Raw genomic sequence first — 21,807 nt, forward strand, 5'->3', positions numbered from 1 at the left:
ATTTAAAATGAAACAAAATAAAAGATTCCCTTTGTTCTTTTTTTGCATGAACGAATAGTGAAGGCCAGTTCACAAGAGCACACGTTATATGGTGCTCTCAAGTGAACCTGAAGCACTGACTCACCCGCAGAAATGAGGAGTTTGCAGTGCCATCGTCCAGTCTAGAGGAAATAAAGTGCACCCCTGGTCACTTTGCACATTGAGTCAGACCTCAAAACCACAGGAGGGGGGCTGACCAACCAAAGAAATACAAAATCTCACATACTGGAGACTTAAATTTGCAGTTAGGAAGCTTCAGTCATTGTGTGGAGGAAAACAAGTATTTATGAATTATTAAGCATCATTAATTCTTATATGTGATCAGCTGTAGTGTGAGAAGAGTAATCTGTGCTTGATAATTGTTTTACCTTCTGTTCCTGCTAGAATCTACAGATTATAGGTTATAGCAATTCAATCAATAAATAGCTGTTCAATCAATAAGGCTATGAAATGAATTAATTTCTAATACATTGCTTATTGCGGTTCCTGATAGATATGGGCTGTATTACAGGGGACAAGGGGAATGAGGGACAAAAAGAGTGTAAATGTCTCCCTCTTTTGGTAGAAAGGCAAATATCCACTATTAGATGGGCCTTATTCACCAACTTTTAAGTAGAAATTTCTTTTTAAAACCCTTTTGTGCAGTTTTATATCAAATTAGTACATATTATTATTGTTAAATGTTACATTTGCTTGAAGTATGCTTGAAACCAAAAGCACATATATTCTTATATATCATTGCAGCATTGCTTTATCACTTATTAGCACTGACATATAGTGTGTATAAGTCAATTTGTCTGTTGCAAAAATCATTATTAAGACATGTAAGACAATAAATATTTAACCAAACAAAAGTGACTAAGGACAAAACAGGTCCACTGGAAAAAGCAGAGAAGAACAAAAAACCTTAGAACAACTCTCAGCATTTTTGTTGCTGTTTAAGACGATTCCTCTTACACAATGTCTCCCAAAAATGTCTAGAAAACTTTCATACCCACTCAAGCATTTGATAAAAAGGTCTTTAATGGCAGTTAATTACAAATTTACACAAGATTCTATTGCAAAGAGAGGATTTTTCGTTCTATATTGAAAGTAGACACAGGGCTGAACTGTTGAGCCAGCCTGTGGAAGTGAATTTCCCCACTGGAATTAACTCTGCCTGGAGAGAGAAGAGTCTCAATGCTTTTCTTCCAAGCCTCTCAAAGTATGGTGAGTCAAGATGCACTTAAACCGTGGAAGGGCTTTGATCGGGGATCGACCATTGCCATTAAGACAGAGCCTTAAAAGTCTGCTTGTAAAAAAGTAATGATTGTCTTCTTTGCAAAGAGCCTCAAAGGGCTCAGGATACAGTCAGATATGATTTTTTGCATCAGGTGTGTGTGTGTTTCCATGTTTTATTGACCATTTGGGACTTTACCTGTTTCTAGTCTGACTGTAGTCAACTTATAGATCAGATATTCTGAAGCAATATCTACTGTATACTGTGTGTACCACTGTATATTCAAAGTCTATGGACTAGGCACTGTAAAGCACTGCTTAATGGATGGATTCTGTGTAATTAGATTGTGGTCAGTGAGAAGAAACTAAGCAATCTTTAATGCATATTTTACAGTTTTGTACAGGCATGATGCTACTCAGTTAGAAAGTCAAAAATGTAAACAAATAAACACAGTTTAAATGTTTGCACACAGGGTAAAGATCTCAAATGACCTCTTCAGAAATATATTCACTTATTCTAAATGACTGGCAGTGACCAAGAACTCATAGTACCACATTTACATTTATAATCAGCATTCTGTTTGATTCCTTCTGACTGCCACAGGCGGTGTGAAGCACTGTGGATGACAAATACCAACGAAGTCACAAGGAATAGGACTCGACTAGAGTGAAGCTAAGGTTGCCATAAGCTTAACTGCTGAGCTCACAGTGCATTAGAGTAGACTCTGTAGAACAGGAAGAATGTGCAAGACATTTAATGGATTAGCTGTTGCACAGACATATACCCAGGAAATAAAAATAGGCAAAACAAGTGACGAGACACAGATATGACCTTTACAACCTAGTGCAAAAGCTCCCCTTTTCTGGTCACAGACAAATAATTAAATTGTCTGATTAAAGGCAATGGTCATATCCACATGACGCCTCAAAGTCTGGACTGGGGACAACAGGCAACTGTCATCTCATTTGTGAGAGAAGCGAATTCATTATCACCAGTAAAAAGGCAATCATCAGTGAATTCACTTGAGGGCTGTTTATGACAGTAGGCCAAAAGGAAGGCAATCTGGATGCTGGAACTAGCTAAATCCCCTAGCTAAAGCAGCAGCAATGGGGATGATGGCCTGACATGGTTGTTCAGCCAACTGTATGCCAGCACATCTAGGCCTAAGAAGTAGATTTGACAATGAACATTAATACCACTGGCAGATGAAGTGAAAAACATTGATTATTATTTTTATCCACAGTGGTATGTGTCGAGGGGTGGGACATGTTAGGCAGCAAGGGAACAGTCAGTTCTTGAAGGAGATATGGTAAGAGCAGGATAAATCTGAGCCACTTTGACAAGAACCAAATTGTGGGCTAAATGACTGGGTCAGAATATCCCCAAAACATCAGGCTGAGGTTTCCCCAATATGTAGGGGTCAGTGGCCTACCAAACCAAAGTGGTTCAAGAAAAGATACCCGATAATTTGATGACAGGGTCATGCGCACCTGAGGCTCATTGATGCTTATGGAGGCCCCAACTCACAACTTACAGGTCTTAATGGATCTGCTGCTAACGTCTTAGTACCAAATATGACAGGACGCTTTCAGAGGTCTTGTGGAGTCCTTGCCCCAAATGGTCAAATATTAGGCAGGTGGTTCTAATGTAATGACAGTATACACAGGCAACAGCAGTGGTGGCTCGGTGACTTACAGTGCTTGGTTACTTATTACTAGGTTGTAACAAGGTTGTGGGTTTAGTACCCAAATCTGATAAGCTGCCACTATTGGACCCTTGAGCAACATACTTAACCCTTTCCGCTCCAGCACTGTAGCATGGCTGACCCTGTGATCTGACCCCAGTTTTTTTTATATGATATATGATATATGAAGAACAATTCTGTTGTAATGTTTGATGACAAAAGAAGTTACCTAGCAAATGCGTGTGTATGCATCCATCATAACTGAATAGTGGGATCTAGCAAAAAACTCTTTATCAAGTCCCTTGACAGTGACAGTGTAACGACCATAGGCCCATGTGCTTTGGGGGGAAACAGTAAAACTGTAGTCATTAATTTGCAACTAAGATAATGGGTCCAAAGTCATTTCGGCTCATAGGTGCAAGAGTAGTTCTGATAAATATTACGCCACCTGACTTTGTGTCTCTCAGTGTCCCTTTTTGCTGTTGGATGTAGTGTTTATCTAAGAAGGGCACAGTACAGTTAAGCCATGCGATTTTGCTTTCAACATGTGGGAGGTTTCTTATCCCCGTGCAAAGATGTCCCAAACTGAGGGACATGAAGGTTCATAACACAAGCAGTTATCCTGTTGTGAGGTGCCCTGTGTGTGTGTTGTTTAAAAATCTGTAGTTGGCAGAAAAGGGAGTTTCCTTTGTGCTTGTAACGTGCTGAAATGTCATAACTGATCATCTGGGAATCGACTCTGTGCTTATAATACTCAGGCAACACTGGATGGAGTGAAGGGACTCATCTAGGGAAACCCAAGAGTGGTCATGCAGCTAAGAGTAGGCATGATTTCCATTCCAACTTACCTAGTATACTCCATCATATTTCAGCAAGTGAAGTCATTATAAATCTAGACAAAAAATCTCTATTACTCCTCGTATTGAGAATTTCTTTTCTTCTTGTTTTAATTAAGCTGCAATATTACATTTGCAAATAACTGTCTGTTTGCTTTTTTAAAAAAAAATAATGCTTTAAACCAGCTAAATTATCTGAAAATGGAATAAGACACTTTGACTGCATAGAATGTTACTTAAAACAAGTAAAACAATGTCAAAAAATAAGTTGTTAAATCTAAAATGAGGAACTATGGTGTTCTTCAGGATTCAGATCCAGTGACTGAGAAGGCCAATGAAGGACACGGACCTCATTGTCATGTTCATGAAATCCGTTTAAGACCATTTTGGTTTTGTGACATGGTGCATCATCATGCTGAAAGTAACCATTAGCAGATGAGTTAATTGTGGACATGAAGGGGAACACGTGGTCAGTAACAGTAGTGAAATAGGCTGTGGCATTTAAACAATGGCTGATTGGTGCTAACAGGCCCAAAGCGTGCCAAGAAAACATTCTCCACACCATTACACCACCACCTCCACCAGCATTGACTTGTTGCCACCTGCTAGGTTGGGTTCATGGATTCATGCTGTTGGTGCCAAATCTGACCATCTGTGTAGAAATAAAGATATATCAGCCAAGGCCACATTCCTTCAACTGTCCAGTGAGGCCTGTGCCCACTGCAGCCTCAGCTTTCTGTTCTTGGCTGACAGAAGTGGAAACCAATGTGATCTTTTGCAGTTGTAGCTCATTATTCTTAAGGTTCAATTATTATTCAAACAATTATTGATTATCTGAGTTATCTTAGCCTTTTCTGTCAGTTTGAACCAGTCTGGCCATTTTACACTGACCTCTAGGGCCTGTTGTGCTGAAAATCTTAGGATGTCAGCTGTTCTAGCCCATCTGGCACCAACAATCATGCCACTCTGAGGTCTGATGGCTGGTGTGAACCAACTATCTGAAGCTGCAGGATGTCATGCATTGCACTGCAGCCACTTGATTGGCCTATTAGATAATTGCATGAATGGCCTAATAATATGCCCAATGTATTGCTCTGTAAGTGCACACGTGGAATTGTAGCCAATGTTTTTTTGTTGTTGTTGTTGTTGTTTTGGACTGGACGTTTTGTACTTTATTAAAAGAAAAGCTGTCTGTGTGTAAGCATGGGGTAGAGCTTGAAAAGCTAGGCACCAACAGAAAAAAAAAGTCTTTCTTTGTACTGGACAGTAGCGCTGTGTGCTTTGTTTTGCTCCACTGTCCGAGCAGGGTGGGAGGAGGTACTTGAAAACCCAACCCACTGGAGCCTAACGTAGTCAACACACAGCGGTGTTATGCCCCGAGCGCGAGCATGACATCCAAGCGGGCTTGTTATATAATACTGTTCACATCGACCCCACGAACCAGCAGTGGTCTCTCCGGGCAGCGCCGTTGACTTGGTGACCACTGGACCCACCGCGGCTGTGAGCTGTTGCGCGTCGCAGGCAAGACACCTCCTCCACAGGTGACACCTCGCTATGAGCTCGCGGGGGAGCCCCTCTTGTTTTCCCGAAGCCAGACGGGTGGCTATCTTCGGCGGCACGCACGGCAACGAGATGTCCGGCGTCATGCTTGTCAATATGTGGATCAAGGACCGCGCGGAGATCGAGAGGAGCAGAGTGGCGACCAGACCTTTCATAACAAACCCCAGAGCCGTGGAGAAGTGCTCGAGGTACATCGACACGGACCTCAACAGAGCCTTCACGCCGGAAAACCTCAGGTAAAAAAACACCCCGAAGACAGTTCGGCAGCTAGCTATACACAGACAGCTGGGTTTATTCAGCTTCCTGTTCCTGATGAGGGGGGATCTCTAAGCCTGCTTTGCAATCCTCTTAACCAGCTCCAACTTGTTTTCCTGATCGCGTGGTGCTGTTCACGATCAGATCCTAACGCCATGTAGCGCTAGCTTACTTCACACTGTTGCAAAACTTTACTGCCTGACACCTGGCATAACACCCCCAGCATAGCCTTAGTGAAACTGCAGCTTGACAACAACACGGTAACAGCGTGGCAGCTGCACGGCTGACCCTGTGGCTTGACATCAGTCGAGAAACGTGAGTGAAACGTGACTTGGATTACTGAGTGTAACGCCGAGCAGAGCAGAACAGGCGCCCTATTTCTGGGACACTACATTAAAGGCTAAATATAGCGCACGAGGTTCACTGTTTACCTCAAACCTAGTCTTTTAAAACGCCCAAATGTGTGGAGAACCAAACATCACTTGCTTTTTATTAAGGAGAAGGTATGATAGAGAGTCTAGTCCATGTAGACCATGCATTGAAACTAAGCTTCATTTTGTAAACAGCCCTTTTTGAATTCAGTGCATCTGTGATGATACCTTAGGCATGCATTAGGCAGCCAAAATATGCACAGTGTGCTGACTGGCTTTGGTACTCTATGTACTCTATATGTCCAAAAGGTTGTGGACACCCCTTCCAATGAATGCATTCAGCTGCTTTACGTTATATCATTGCTGGCACAGATGTGCACATGTACGCTCACAGCTTGTCTAATACGAATAGGAGTCTAATGCCAGGCATAATGGTGTATAGAGCTGTGGAGTAGTGGAATGGTGCTCCATATAATACTTCTGTGGTGAGTTAAGAAGTTGGGGTGAGGTCACTAATGTTGCTGAATGCAATCAATCAAATCCTATTGCAAAGCCTTCCTTGGAGAGTAGAGACAGTTACTCCCACGAAAGCAGGATAAATTCTTTCTTTTTTTTATATAATCTTGATTACAGAAGAAACAATGGATGGGCAGGTGTCCCAATACTTTTGCCCACATGGTGTGTCTTATAAAGCGTTTATTTTAATTGAAATTAAAATGTGTTAAGTTGAAATAAATAAGCAGTACACAGAATTCGTGTTATACACAGCACCGAGCAAAGGTCAGAGGTCACTCTTCATTTATTTACTTTTCTGTTAAGAAAGGTGATTCATGTTTCAGGACATGTTTTTGAGGAGATTAGATATGAGGAGATTGCGTAAGGAAGGAGAAAGTCAAAGGGAAATAAGTGGGGAAAAAACTGGAGGCCAAAACAGATTGAAAGATACAAAGAAAACAGGACCCCTAACAATAGTGTTAGACCACCCAGACTGCCCATTTTTAGATACACAGGACTTCAAGCTTTCGTCTTTGAGAGAGATGAGAAAATCAAGCTTCACCCCTGCTTCAGATCTAAGAACATCCACAGGTGTTTTTGTCTGATAACATATGGAGGTGATTAGGAAGCCCTTACTGAGAAAACGTATCAGATAGAAAAGAAGAAATCAAAATTCCAAGGAAGATGCTGCTGTTTTCAGAACAGTGGACAGTTCAGTCCAGACCTCAGCATCATTTAATGTGTTTGGGATGACTGGGATAGTGGAACGTCTGAGACTGAACTTTGGAGGTGTGGAACAACTGAAAGAAAAGAATAGAAGTTGTGAAAAGGTAAATGGTAGACTTGTTGAATACTGAACCATCTGATATCTCATCTACAGAGTCAGCAACTAAATATAGGCCTATAATATACTACATGTTCTTTAACTCCTTCCCTACCTTGTTAGACTATGTTGGCCATTAGGGGCTTATATTAGAGTTAGGAGCAAACTGGACACTTTAAGTGTGTCATGGATATTTTTCTGCGTAGTTTCTGAAACACAGAGCAGGTTTTAGAGAAGTGAATCACTTGCATGTTCCCTTTATTGCAGTCTTGAGGGCAAAAGTCCCCTTTGCCATATAGGCCTACATGTCACAAGTGAAGTAAGTCATGTTGCTCAGTTGCAAATTTCATTTTGTCCCATTTTTCCGAGCTCTCTTGTCAAACTCGCAATCAGGGGCAGTTTAAAATACACAGTACACAAAATTAATGTTTTATTGTTTGACAACATGAAGTGCTTCAAGTACAGCTTTGATGCTTTCCATTTGAAAAGGCAAAATGAAGTGCTCACCATCCATCTGGGCCGTGCAAAGCCTTTGAAAGCAGCAGCCAGTGGTGAATGGAGGCTTTTTTAAATGAAACACCTTTGTAAAATCTAAAATACAGTTGTGCTCTCCAGCACTGAAATACAATCCATCCTATACAGGGTGCGTGTGTAACAGTGTATGCTGAAAGGGTGTTTTGTGTGTCTGATTTACATGTAGACAAAGCTTCAGTACAGCCCATTTACATTTACGCCATTTGGCGGACACACTTATCCAGTGGTAGACAAAAATGGCGCTTGGAGCCTTGCCCAAAGATTCTAATTGGTATAGCTTGGCGCAATTGAACTACATTATCTACACATTTCTTTATTGACCAGCAAGAAACTGCATAGTATGGTGTTGAGATTACTATGATCCCTCCTCCCGTAATCTTCTTTATTATACAATATTCTTACTATCTTACTATGTACTTTTCAATAAGGTGTGCTTATTTATCATCGCTAAGCCATACTGATTGTCTGATATTACACCTGAGTGCAGGGGTGAGAACAGGAACTCTTTAACAACATTGCCAGTATTTCACTAAAATAGTGTTACCTATTAAAAACCTTGGTTGATGTTTATCTTGAAACATTGTTTTGCCTGGTGACTTATCTCACAGGAGCAAATGCGTTTAGGCCATCTTTGCTAGTTTGCTTTGAAATCCCCCCTAGAACAAACAACATAAAGAGTTAACTATTCCAGAGCCGACACATTAAATCGCCTTTTGCTGATCATTTAACTACAGTTGTAAGGTCTTCTCCAGAGTTTACCTCTTTACACAAAAGTATAGACCTTTATATCAAAAGCTAATTGCTAATTCTCCAATTACTTGTGAACTACATTAGCCTTGTAGCTCCAGTGAAGAAGTCAAGTAATAAACGCCAGATACCACATATATGTCTCGGCATATCAACTGCTTATAGGCCTAAACTGTGTAAATGTTTATTTTTGGTGCCTGCTTCTTCTTACTAATGCAGACCAATCTCTTCACAGTACACCTGGTGTAGACGGCCTGCCATATGAAGTGCAGAGAGCCAAGGAAATTAATCAGATCTTTGGGCCAAAGGGTAGCCCCGACGCCTACGATGTCATCTTTGACCTCCACAACACTACATCCAACATGGGTTCCACTCTTATCTTGGAGAGCTCTACAGACCACTTCAACCTGCAGATGGTGCATTATATTAAAGTAAGAGGCTCAACAGCTGAAGATGATGTGTAAATAGTGGGCTTGTGTGTCTGTAACTACTGTAACATTTTACACCTAAAAGGGCCATTGATTTGACTTTGGAACGTTTAAGTTTAGCATCTGTTTAAAGATTTACCAGGGAGGTGGTCTAAGTGTGAGAAGCAAAAAGAAAAGGAGGTTAAGTTCATGGAACTTTTGTGCTGATTTATTTAGTCATTTCTGCTTTATTTTTCCTAGTTCTTTGCTTGTTTGTACAGTTGTCTGGAATTCTGTAGGTTCACAGCATTCCAGCAATACCTTCTCCATTTGTACATGTACTTCCTTTAACAAACTTAGGAGTTGAACTTTCCTGAACTCTGGCTTGGGTACAGTTTGGTCATTTCCCTGCCCAGACACACCCAGCAAACCTGGAAATAAGTTGATGGATAAAACCAGATATGTTTGACCAGGGAGAAGTATGCTAGACACTAGCCCTCCATGACTGCAACTGAAGAGCCCTGTCGTGCTATTTTACAGGAAGAACCTACTAGCCTGGTGCTAACAAGTCTTAGTGTAGTCAAATTAACAGCTGACAGCCCTGAATGTTGACACTGGGCCTACATAAAATCTTCTTCATCGTTACTTAGAGTTTAGCTTCACTTTGCACAAGCAATTTCCTCAAAGCTGTAAAACAGGCTGGGCTGAAGTGTTCTCAGCTAATAGTAAGTCCCCATTCAAATGCCACTCTCTAGCCTCCAGAAGACCTGTTCGTTCATTGTTTTTGTTTTTTTCAAACTCAAGGGTATTCTGAAAGAGTTGATCCTGATTTTGTTGAATTAGCTGTTTCTGCTGTCCAGTGAAGGCTTTCTACTAGATTCTGGAGCATTGCTGTGAAGATTTGATTGCATTCAGCAACAAGAGCGTTAGTGAGGTCAGGATGTTGAATGATCACCACCTGCTTCATCCTCAGCTTCTCAACTTATCCCAGAAGTATTGTGATGGATCACCATCATTCCGGAGAACGCTGCTCCATTGCTCCACAGCTCAGTGTTAAGGGGGCTTTATACCCCTCTAGCCCACGCCTGACCTTTGGCATGGTGCCAATAGGTTCATGTTTATCTGCTCCACAGAATCCTGTTTTATTGACAGTACCTTTCTACAGGAACTAGACAAGCTGTATGTGCATTTGCAAATTTGAGTCAGCAATGGATGAAACTTAAAATAGCGCAACACATTTATTTGGGCATATTTGGACATATAGTGTACTTACTTTTAGGGGAAGTAAAGGAGACTGACATAGTATGTTAACATCATTCAAAGCTTACTGTTCCGGTCCAGTCCTTATAATTCATGTATACAAACTTAGCTTCAGAAACAGAAGAACATGTTGCCCATGGAAATGGACGGAGCGAATCTATACAGACCCACCTACACAGTGTGTAACATACGTTCACTAGGGCAGCAGTTCTTATAAGTGTTATAAGTGTGATTAATATCAGCCTATCCCAATGCTGTCTGTTTCTAATGACAGAATGTGCAGTATGCGCTTATCCATATCTTGATAATTCTCATTTAAGTGGCACCCAGGGCTCTAATGCGCTTTTGCCTCTTTTCTCTTCCCTTGCTTTGTTTCTTACAATGTGCCGGTTGCCGGCTCCTGTACCCCAGAGTTCATATAATGTCAGCATTGTGGCGTGTATAGCAGAGGTCAAAGGGGTTAGTGCAGTGTCAGCTTACAGTGTCACCTGTGTATGTGTGTCTTTTGCCTAGAAAGCCATGGCTCCGGAGAGCTGCATGGTACTGCTGAACGAGCACCCTCATCTCAAGTATGCGACCAGCCGTTCAGTGGCCAAGCACCCTGTAGGTGAGTACAAAGTCCTAAAATATTCAGCTGTTTAAACACCCTGATTCAGCCACTTCAGTGTACAGCTACTTAACCCCTGGAGTGTTAACTATTAAAAGATGGCCAGACCTGTCAGTGTTTCCTAAGTTTGTCCCTTTTTGTCCTATACATGACCATTATAACAGTGTAATGAACAATTCAGTACTCTAAAAACAATACTTTCAATTCTTTATTTAAACGGGCCAACTTTATGTCAATGTTCTAATTTGCCTAGGCGTGATAAATTTGTACATCTGAAATGTTTGAGTTACTTGTCACCTTACATTTCCTAGAAACAGTTGTCATAATGTACAAACCATTTTCGACAGGCTAGCTATGACAGTGTAGTTACTTGTGTATGATATGATTTATTTTACATTTCTATAGGTTTACAGTGTTTTACAATACATTCATATGGACATGGAGACATATTGACATATCAATATGGATATCCGTAGGAAAAAAGAACACATCTTTTTGTAATGTCACTAAAATCAACACATTTACAGCTCAGCGCTGCCCATTCACACTGAAGTCACATACAGTGTTTCAGCCAGAACTGCTTTTTGAATGAGGCACAATTAGGGATGTCCCGATCCAGTTACTCGAGTCTCTTAATGCTGAGTATCAGCCGATACTCATCAGATCTGATCTTTGTGTTTGTATAAATAAAACAGCCACACAGTTTAGATAAAATGAGCTGCTAATTTACACTGTAAAGTAAGTAAAATCTCTTTATTTGTTGTACCAGTTTCTATAATGTGACATTCTGGACTGATATATTTAGTTTAGTACTAGAGACAAAAAATGTATTATATTATTATGTCTGTATTATAGTGTGTTTAATATCTTTTAATCCAGTCTAAGCATTAAACTCCCAGCTTCTTTTAAAACAGAGACTTTTGTCTCTTACATGTTCCACTGTCTATACTGCAGACTCTTATTTACCTTCCGAGAATGTCCATACTGCTGCGAGCTTGGTAACAATGTCCGTTAATGGTGCCTTGAGAACACCAGATGGTGCTATGAACAACGTGGTTAAAACAAGAATTGAAACTGGATTGGGATTAAAATAGCTAATACCAATATTAAAATATGCCTGGATTTGCCATCACTACAGGGCAGCCAATCACTACAGAGTAGCCTAGCAGCCTTAGCAAAGGCACAGTAAGTAAATAATTAATGACATGCCTTGGTATGTTACCAACACCGATGTTGTAGGGAGGTGCTGCAACATTTTGAAGCGTTGTAGGTTTCTAAAGAAGAAGTACTGGATTGTTATCTGCCTTTACGCAACATTTATTAGAAAATAAAATATTTGAATCAAAAATGATATTGAGAAAGAGAAGTACTGTACCATCTTTAATGACAGGAAATAGAAAAATATGTTAATTAGGTTATATCTTTTTTATGTTTTCCTTTAAACCCATAAAATAGATGATCGACATTTATTTGATGTTCTTTTTTTCTTCATAGAATTGTTTTGTTTGGACACTACACTTTATTTTGGTATTTAAGTCAAAACTGTGATATCACAGCAGCCATTATCATACATTCCACGCAAAGCTTGTACTGCATGTTTTTGCTGAATTGTATATGTAGAGCTTTGTGTTGTGTGTTTTAGGTCTTGAAGTGGGTCCTCAGCCTCAAGGAGTTTTAAGAAGCAATATCTTCGAGTCCATGCGGGCAATACTGAAGCACGCGCTGGACTTCATTGAGCTGTTTAATAGCGGTAAGGGTAATAATAGCTAATCAGAGATTAGCATGCCAATTTCCCATCGAGCTGTTATGTTCCTCGGGGGATCTTCTTAAGAAAACAATGGGGTCGGGAGACCAGAATTATTAAGATGGTAAGAAGATTTGTAGCCCATTTTAATTATGCTGTATTAAAAGCACTTTTAGCCTCAGCAAGTTGTTACATAATTCCGGCTGAAACATCAGTCACAGCGTATAGAACTTCCAGAGACTTCAGCTTCATAAAGCCTTAACAATTTCAGTGCACCGAGCCATACCCTTGGTGAGCTGCGTCACTGCCACAATACCGAGTGACATGTTTCTGAATCAGAACTGCACATTCGGGACATTGAGTCAGCATGCTTTGTTTGGAATTTGAACTTTGGAACCTCGACATTTATACCTTTTCCGGAGACCAGTTTTTCTCTCCAAGCCTTTGCTCTTCTTTTTCCCCTATTGTGCACTCACATGGACTCTACAAAAAGGCTACCTCGGGCAGTCACATGTAACGTCAGCTGTGTTTTGCTCTCTCAGCACACACACACACACGCACACACACTTTTTGTCTGTCTTCTTTTTTTACCGGAAACATGCAGCCAGAGCCAAGGTCCGTCTGGTTCTGCCTCTTGTGTCTGGTGAATAGAATACTTGTTGAAAGTTGGTTAGTTTCCATGTCATTAGCAGCACGTTGAGTTTTGCAATACTGCTGTAACGTGCAGGGGCCACGCTGTTGTGGATGAATGCTTCCCTGTGAGCGCTGCAACGTGTTTTCCACTCGCAAACATTTAACTGTGTGGGAGCCAAAGCAGAAAGCAGAAAAACAATGTTATCTGGTATAAGGGAAAGGAATACACTGCTAGCTGTAATGCTACCAGGATTGAAGAGGGACAAGAAAGTTTAGGGCCTACAGCACTGAAGGATCTGCCTCTAATCGAGAAGAGTGTCAGGTAGGGGACAATAAGTATATTGCTGTCTGAGGACCTGAGGGCACAGGAAGGTCTCTAAGGGTGAAAGAGCCTTCACGTTATGCAGGAGCCAGTCCATGCAGGGCCTGGAAAGTTTTGTGCAGTTTTCTATACTTTATACCTGATGTTACTGGTAACCAGTGCAGCTCACTGAGAATCTGAAAAAATGTGTTTATATTTTTTGAAAGCTGACATTTGAAGTGTTTTCATGGCCAGGTGTCCAGCAAATTTGACAATACATAATAAATATGCAAATACCAGTGTTTTGGCATCACATCAATATTGCAAAGATTTTTTGCTAATTAGGCCTCACTGACATCAATAGCATAATTGGACATTCAATTCGAGTTTCTAGCTACTTACAGAACCTTAAAATTTTTTCTGCATTTAATTTTAGAAAGCTGTGATTCATCTAGTGTTTTAATTCATGGATGCATGCTGCCAAAGCCTGGGGAGCAACGTCAGATTGCAGCGGAATCTGAGATTATGGGTGCAGAAAATTTGGCCTTGGGGAAGTATGTAAATGGTGAAAAGGAGGAGACCAATAATTGATCCCTGAGGGACAGATCTGTGATTACCAATATGAACAAATTGCTGTCTGTCAGTGAGTAGGAATGACACCACACTCAAAGACTAATCCTAAAATGTGTATGAAGATCAGACAGAATAGATGTACATCATAGTTTATTGTGTCAAAAGTGGCAATAAGTTGAAGGAGCGTTAATGCTCCCATTATTAGCAGTACGCAGTAGGTCATTTACAACTCTTAATAGAGCAGATTCAGTACTATGTTGGCTCAGAAACCTGGTTGAAGTCTAGAAAATGATTGACGTTGAATGGCCACTACTCTTTCCCTTGCTTTAGCTAAGAAAGTGAGATTGGAGATTGGTCTGTGATTTACAAACTCTATTAGTCCCCTAATACTACTATTCTAAGCATCTATTATATACAGCAGATGCTCAATCTGTACTCTACTACTGCCAGAGCCACTTAGCTGTCGTATTTGGCAAAGCTTGTTGTTGTTTTGACAGGATAATTTGGTGAGGTTGCCAGTGTTAAGATGTCACTTTAGTGTGCAGCATGTAACAATACTTGTATATTTTAATTCAGAGAATCGATTGTTTTTCAGAGGAAATATGTAAGCAGGACAAAACACATCAGCTTCGGAACACTTTAAAAATATGATATATAATTTCGATTATTATTTTTTGTAGAAAAACAATTCAGCCATATGTACTGTAGCCCAACGATGACACATATTATATCATTTGATTCTAGTAATACTCTCCTTTACAGAGAACAGCTGTTTCTCTCTCTCTCTCTTTCTATTTCTCACGGACACACACACACACACACACACACACACACACACACACACACACACACACACACACAAACAAACACGCAGTGTCATCAGTTCACGCCTGACAGACCTTAAAAGGTACAGTGACAGAGTAGATTCTATTTTGAGCTGTTCAGGATGTGCAGGCTGCCCATTGCTATAGTCACTGTGATGTCATTACTCTTCACATGTTTATATTTTAAAGTAATAAACAGTCTAATACAGTCTTATACTTTTACTGCTTTAACATTTAACATGTAAAATGTGCTAGCCATACATTCATTTACATCAAAACCTTAAGGATAAACCCTTGAATGCTAGGCTTATTATTCAGTATTATTTAGTAACTTCTATGAATTATGCAGTAATTACTATGAATTATTCTGTAACTTCTATGAATTATGCAGTAATTACTTTGAGTTATTCTGTAACTACAATGTGTAATTTAGTATCTACTTTGAATTATTTAGTAACTGCTATGAATTATTCAGTATCTTTCATGAATTATGCAGTAACTACAATGTATTATTCAATATCTACTTTGAATTATACAGTAACTGCTATAAATTATACAGTACTGGCTATGAATTATTCAGTAACTTTTATAAATTATACAGTACTGGCTATGAATTATTCAGTAACTTCTATAAATTATACAGTACTGACTATGAATTATTCAGTAACTGCTATAAATTTTACAGTACTGACTATGAATTATTCAGTAACTGCTATAAATTATGCAGTAACTGCTATGAATTATTCAGTAACTTCTATAAATTATACAGTACTGACTATGAATTATTCAGTAACTGCTATAAATTATACAGTACTGGCTATGAATTATTCAGTAACTGCTATAAATTATGCAGTAACTGCTATAAATTATTCAGTAATTGCTATAAATTATACAGTACTGGCTATGAATTATTCAGTAACTGCTATAAATTATGCAGTAACTGCCATGAATTATTCAGTAACTGTTATAAATTATACAGTAACAGCTATAATTTATTCAGTAACTGCTATAAATGATACAGTAACTGCTATGAATTATTCAGTAACTGCTATAAATGATACAGTAACTACTATATATTATTATGTAACTGCTATAAGCTATGCAGTAACTACTATGAATTGTTTTGTACCCGCTATGATTTTTTTAATAACTACTATGAAATATTTACTATGTACTATTAATTATTCACTGTCTAATATGAATTATTCAGTAACTAGTATGAATTGATCAGTATCTGTTTTAAATTATTCTGTAATTGCTACATATTATTAAGTTACTGCTATGTAAGATTTAGTGTCTACTTTGAATTATGCAGTAAGTTCTATGAGTTATATGCACTAGCCACAATGAGTTTTGCTTTTAGTATGGATTATAGAGTAACTGATATGAATTATTCAGAAACTACTATAAATTATGCAGTAACTGCTAAAACTAATTAGAATAGAAATAGTACTGTTAATAATATGTAAATTAAAACATGATGTAATTTATGTATTTATCAGAGTGAGAAACTTAGGTGTACGCACATATACACACCCTTGTGGTTTAAGGGGATTATTTAGAACATGTTTTTTGGTGTGTTTTATAAAAATATATAATAGTATTTCTGTCTGTATAAGATGTTAAATAACAAAGCAGCCAAGAAGATTATTTAGTACAATCAGTGACCGTTTTTTTCCTTTTCCTCCTTCATGACATGTAGTGAGAATGACCCCAACCCTACTAAGAAATCCAAACCTGAGCAAACAAAGCAACGGCCTCCTGCAGTAAAAACTCACTTGCAGATCCAACTGTGTAAAATCACAGTTCCCAGTCACTGTGAAAACATGGTATTTTTTGTATATGTATATGTTTGTCATGTATTTGTTTTGTGTGTTTTAAAGGTGTGGAGTTCCCAAGCGTTTCTGTAGAAGTGTTCAGGGTGCATGAAAGAGTGGACTACCCCAGAGACACCAACGGCAACATCACTGCTATGGTTCATCCACATCTACAGGTATTACATAATCACTCTCTGCTGTTGTGTGCTTTCATGTTCTGGCATGTTCCCATATTTCAGCTATTTTCATTATCCATGGTACACATCATAAGGCAAACCTCTTCCACTTTTGAGAGCAAGAGAGAGAGAGAAGGGTAGAGAGGGCATTAGGACTGTACTTAAAGTCTTAATCCAAAGTTTGGCCAAATGTTCTTGCTATTGTTTTTAAATGATATAGCAAACACAGCCTCTGTAGCTAATCAAACATAAAACACAACATTGTCAGCAAATCCTAATGTACACTTACTCGTCTTTCACAAAAAAATAAATGAATGATCTAAATCCATATGACTTGTGCAAAGGTTGGGACACTCTAGGCATTCCAAGGGTTCCGCTTGTTATTACAATGTCCTAGACCTTAATTAGCAAATCAGGCCTTCGGCACATCACTAAATGTAATTAGAAACTGTCAGCTGAATCACAATTTCAGGCTTTATACACTCTGACTTTTCTTGTACTAACCCACAGTAAACATGGGCCCTTCTCAGCTTCTTAAGATCTAAAAATGAATGTAGACAGTATAAGGTTTTTAAAAATGTTGACAGTATCATTAAATGAGGACGGTATTTTAGAATTGCAACTTGTCCGATGTGTCAAATGTCTGTGCTGGGTCTGTTCAGTACATGACCAAATAAACGTATTTCCTTATGTGAATTTAAGAGAGCCACAGAAAACAGGCGGGGAAAAAACAAGGCCATCGTACAAAAGGCCATCTTTTTGTAGACAGAGCAAGGAAACCTAGGTGACCTAGTCTATTAAATGTGCCTGAAAACAGTTGAAACTTTTAAAATAAGAACATAAACAGAGTAGTACTTTATATTGCAGTGTTATTTTGAACGGTATGCAGTATTATTTTTAATAGCGATATGAAAATAGTGGATACCACCCAACCCTAATAGATAGGCCAGACAGGCCAGACCCTAATAAACAAAGCTGAGTAGAACTATAAGAATGTAGCCAAGCATTTTAGCTTGCTGTTTTGACAGTGCTGCATAATAAGAAGAAATTGCAGTTCAGGGGAACTGTGGAGGTCAAGATAAGATGTGGAAGACCAAGAAAGCTCTTTGAGAAAACTGTTGTATGATGATAAGACAAATCAAAAACCCCCTATGAATGCCAAGCATCTGCATGGAAGATTAGCTGAGTCAAGAGAGTGATTCACTGTTGTTCTACTGTGCATTTCTCACTAAACTCAACATTTGTAGTATACTCTAGAGAAGCCATATACGTTTTGGAAACAAGTGCTTTGGACTGATGAAGTCAAAATAGAACTCGTTGACCACATTGAGCAAAAGTGAAGAAAATAGAAATTCCTAAAAATAACAGGTTGCCAACTTCATGTATGAAGCTCATGTATGACTGTATCATGATTTTTATGATTTTATTGCCAACAGTGACATTGGCAATATTGCATTTATTTATTTATTTATTTTGTGTCATAAAATACAGAGTACATGTGCATTAGGATCTGCCAAAAAAAAACAAACAAAAAAAAAAACAATGTCTTATATTTTGACATTGTGTCACAATTTAAAGACGATGGACCAATAGAAATGGATATGAAAGATCTCGGGCTGTTTATTTGCCTTAGATATGATATTGGTGGTGATGGAATATACAGTGTTATGATACTTTGTTGAGTTTGCTTATTGTTTGCTTTTTCAGTGAGAGAAAGTCTCGGACGTCCTCTGTACTCACAGTGACTCAGGGTTCAGTAATTTTCCACCAAAAACACTCCCTCTCTCCTTCTCTCTCTCTCCAGGACTGTGACTGGGAGCCGTTAAACCCGGGTGATCCGATGTTCCAGACATTTGACGGCAGGACCATCCTGTATGAAGGTGGCAGTCCGGTGTACCCCACATTTATTAATGAGGCCGCTTACTACGAGAAACAGCAGGCCTTCGTCACCACTCGCAGGGAAACGTTAGCGGCCAGTGCCATTCGAAAAATCTCCACATAACCGAGCCCGTTTCACTAGCATGACGTCTTGTAACATGCGTACATCCGTGCTTCAGTTAATGAAAGATCACTGTTCACTGTGATACTAGATTTTATTTCGATTATATAAAACTTTAAACTAAAGAGTGACACACATTTAAATTTATTCCTCACTGATTATATTATCCAGACTGATTCAGATCTCGTCTAACAAAACAAATGATCTATTTGCAATACAAAGAAACTTTAGATATTTTTATATGTGCTTCTCACATTTTACTATTGTGTAACTTCATGGAGTGTAGTGTACATCACTGTAGGATGCATTCACTTGCATTTATATTTATAGCCATTGATTTTAAAGACTCTGATGAACTTATGCACATTTGAAGTCTATTTTCTTGTACTTCATTTAGCAGACTGAACCTCAGGAACACACAAAGCTAGAAACATTTCATCTGACTCTTCAGCAGTTGTACTGTGTAGTCTTATAATAACAGAACCTTCAAGCTGGAAGCCCCTCTGGAAGAGCTGAGTGGAGATTGGAAATGGGGATGGTTAAGCTCCGTCAGATCCAGTTTGAGCTTGCTTTGTTTTCGCACACCGTAATGGAACCTCCTACGCTAGGAGACCTCCCCCTGTGATTCAGTACCAACTCACATATCAACCAGACACTGCCTTAAAATAACCAACCACAAGAGAACCTCTCAAGATAACTGTGCTACTGATAGACAGGATATGTGCCAACCCCTTAAACCGCCAGTCTAACCCTCTAACAACCATCTAACAATAACCTTTCTACATTCTGGCAACCACCTGATATATCATAGCAACAGCATAACAACAGCCTAGCAACCACCTAGCAACCGCAAAGCATCCACGTGGAGGAGCATAGCAACGAATTAGCAACACCATAGCAACCAGCCTAGCAACCACCTAGTAACTGCAAAGCATCCACTTGGAAGAGCATAGCAACAGATTAGCAACACCATAGCATCTATATGGGATATCATACCATCTATGTAATACCAGCATAGAAATCTTTCGGAATAGCATAGCAACTGCCTAACAGTAACCCTGCAGACACCTCCTGATATACCATAGTAGCCACTTGTGACACTATAGCAACTGCTAAGCTACCCCACAGCACCCATTTTGGATATTATATCAACCACTTAGAAAAAGCATAGAAACTATTTGGAACATCATAGCAACCATCTACAAGCACCCCACTAACCACTTAGCAACAGCATACCATCCACTTGAAACAGCATAGCATAGCAATCACCTCCAAATGCTTAACAACAACATAGCTACCACCTAATAACCAATTGGGAGTTGCATCATTTTCCTCAGGAAATGCACTTATCTAGTTATTCAGTTATTATTGCTACTATGAGTTATTCAGTAAGTGATATGCAATTAATATGTAGGATATGTAGTTCTAAGAGAAAAGAATTGGGGAGGCTAAAGGAATGCTTCAGCTTTTTCCTACCTAATCTCTTCTTAAAACTGATTATGTTATCCAAGGATAGAGCAAAATCACAGAGGGTGCACTGGAAATAAACGTGTCTTGTGCAAACAAGTGACAATAAAAAGAACTCACACCTCATGCCTACACAAACAAATCCATATTGCAGAATCGGTTGTTAGCTGGTGTAGTAGCTGTTTGCTACATGTAAACACTTCCATACCTGTGTTTTGATATGCTACACATTTTACAAATAGAGATTAGGCTGGAAAACACAGGATTGTTAGTCAGAGTTGAAGATGTTCAAATTGTAAGGGGTTAAGAATGAAAGGACTTGATTTTAGTGTAAAGTGTTTTGTACTGCTGTTTGTGCACTAATTTGTATCAAAGACATGTTGTGATATGATTCTAAGGGCCCATATACTCTTTTGTCTATGTCAGTGTCTATGTGTGGGGTTCAGACAAGCCTGTCTGTGGTCAGTTCTCCCTTTTTCATTTGTATGTAGAAGAACTATGTGGTCCATTGTCTCTGTACTCTCGTGACTGTCCAAAACAGGGAAGTAAACACCAGGTTTGAGTTAACTGGTGCTGTCTTGCCGTTGCCTTAAGAACAAGCCTGTAAGACCGGAGACAGGAAGAGCTTTGGTCAGGCTGGTAAAAATGGAAAAGATGAATATGTGTAGTTCTACAAATTGGCGTCTCATAGGAAACATACGGAACAAGCGCTTATTTTGTTGTGCTGTAGTATTGTCTTTGTGTAAGTGAAATTTATAACGTATTTCATTTTTATCCCTTTACAGTAAATGAAGGGTTGACTTAAATAGTCAAGTTTGTGTATGTAGTGAGAAATTGTGCAATCTTTCCACTGTTTTTTTTTTCTTTTAAATGCTTAAATACTTTTAGTGTGTGATATTTTGTATTTTACAATGACAGAGATTTTAACCACAAAGCTCTAAATGATCATACTGACCTATGCAAAGAATATTGTATTCTTATTATGTGGCACATAGTGTCTGTTTCTAGGTGCATTCTGATGTACAGTGCTTAGTGTTCCTGGACAATCAAGATGTTAAAGTTTAAAGATGTATGATGTATTACTTTAATATTAGACTATTCTATATTTGTAAGATACAGACTTTTATTACATTGATTAATTATTAGTACATCATTTGTAATAAACATGTATTAGTTGCCTGTACTTTGTTTGTGTTTATGCCCTTTAAAAAAAGGGCCAAGGGGGGCCAAAAGTGTTATTACAAGCTTCTATTACCAAAGAATATCCCCACCACTTTGCACAGAGGTCCTTGTAGTTACTGAGTAATACACCTTACTGTGTAACAAGCCTTGGAGTAATAATTGTTCATACAAAATGGAGAAATAGGCTCCTTTGACTTTGACCATTTCTTAAAAAGTTCTGAAAAGAAGGTATTCAACACACACTGGGAACCACT

At 39.0% G+C, this 21,807-nt stretch overlaps 1 protein-coding gene across 1 annotated transcript; it reads left to right on the forward strand.

Annotated features, from left to right (window-relative positions):
- The first annotated feature begins 5,154 nt into the window (after positions 1 to 5,154).
- Positions 5,155 to 21,554, forward strand: aspa (aspartoacylase). The gene is made up of 6 exons (XM_072674877.1): positions 5,155 to 5,574; positions 8,799 to 8,994; positions 10,744 to 10,837; positions 12,480 to 12,587; positions 16,796 to 16,905; positions 18,710 to 21,554. The coding sequence occupies exons 1-6, from the start codon at positions 5,333 to 5,335 to the stop codon at positions 18,905 to 18,907; spliced, it is 948 nt and encodes a 315-aa protein (XP_072530978.1). The 5' UTR covers positions 5,155 to 5,332; the 3' UTR covers positions 18,908 to 21,554.
- The last annotated feature ends 253 nt before the right edge of the window (positions 21,555 to 21,807 follow it).

Source organism: Salminus brasiliensis, chromosome 1 (genome assembly GCF_030463535.1).
Source record: "Salminus brasiliensis chromosome 1, fSalBra1.hap2, whole genome shotgun sequence".
NCBI classification, from domain to species: Eukaryota; Metazoa; Chordata; class Actinopteri; order Characiformes; family Bryconidae; genus Salminus; species Salminus brasiliensis.

Bases quoted from the DNA above. Each gene is read 5' to 3' on its own strand.
- aspa (XM_072674877.1), top strand. From the start codon at position 5,333: ATGAGCTCGCGGGGGAGCCCCTCTTGTTTTCCCGAAGCCAGACGGGTG. The intron at 5,575-8,798 runs GTAAAAAAACAC...ATCTCTTCACAG, and splicing joins TTCACGCCGGAAAACCTCAG to TACACCTGGTGTAGACGGCC. The intron at 12,588-16,795 runs GTAAGGGTAATA...TGTGTTTTAAAG, and splicing joins CATTGAGCTGTTTAATAGCG to GTGTGGAGTTCCCAAGCGTT.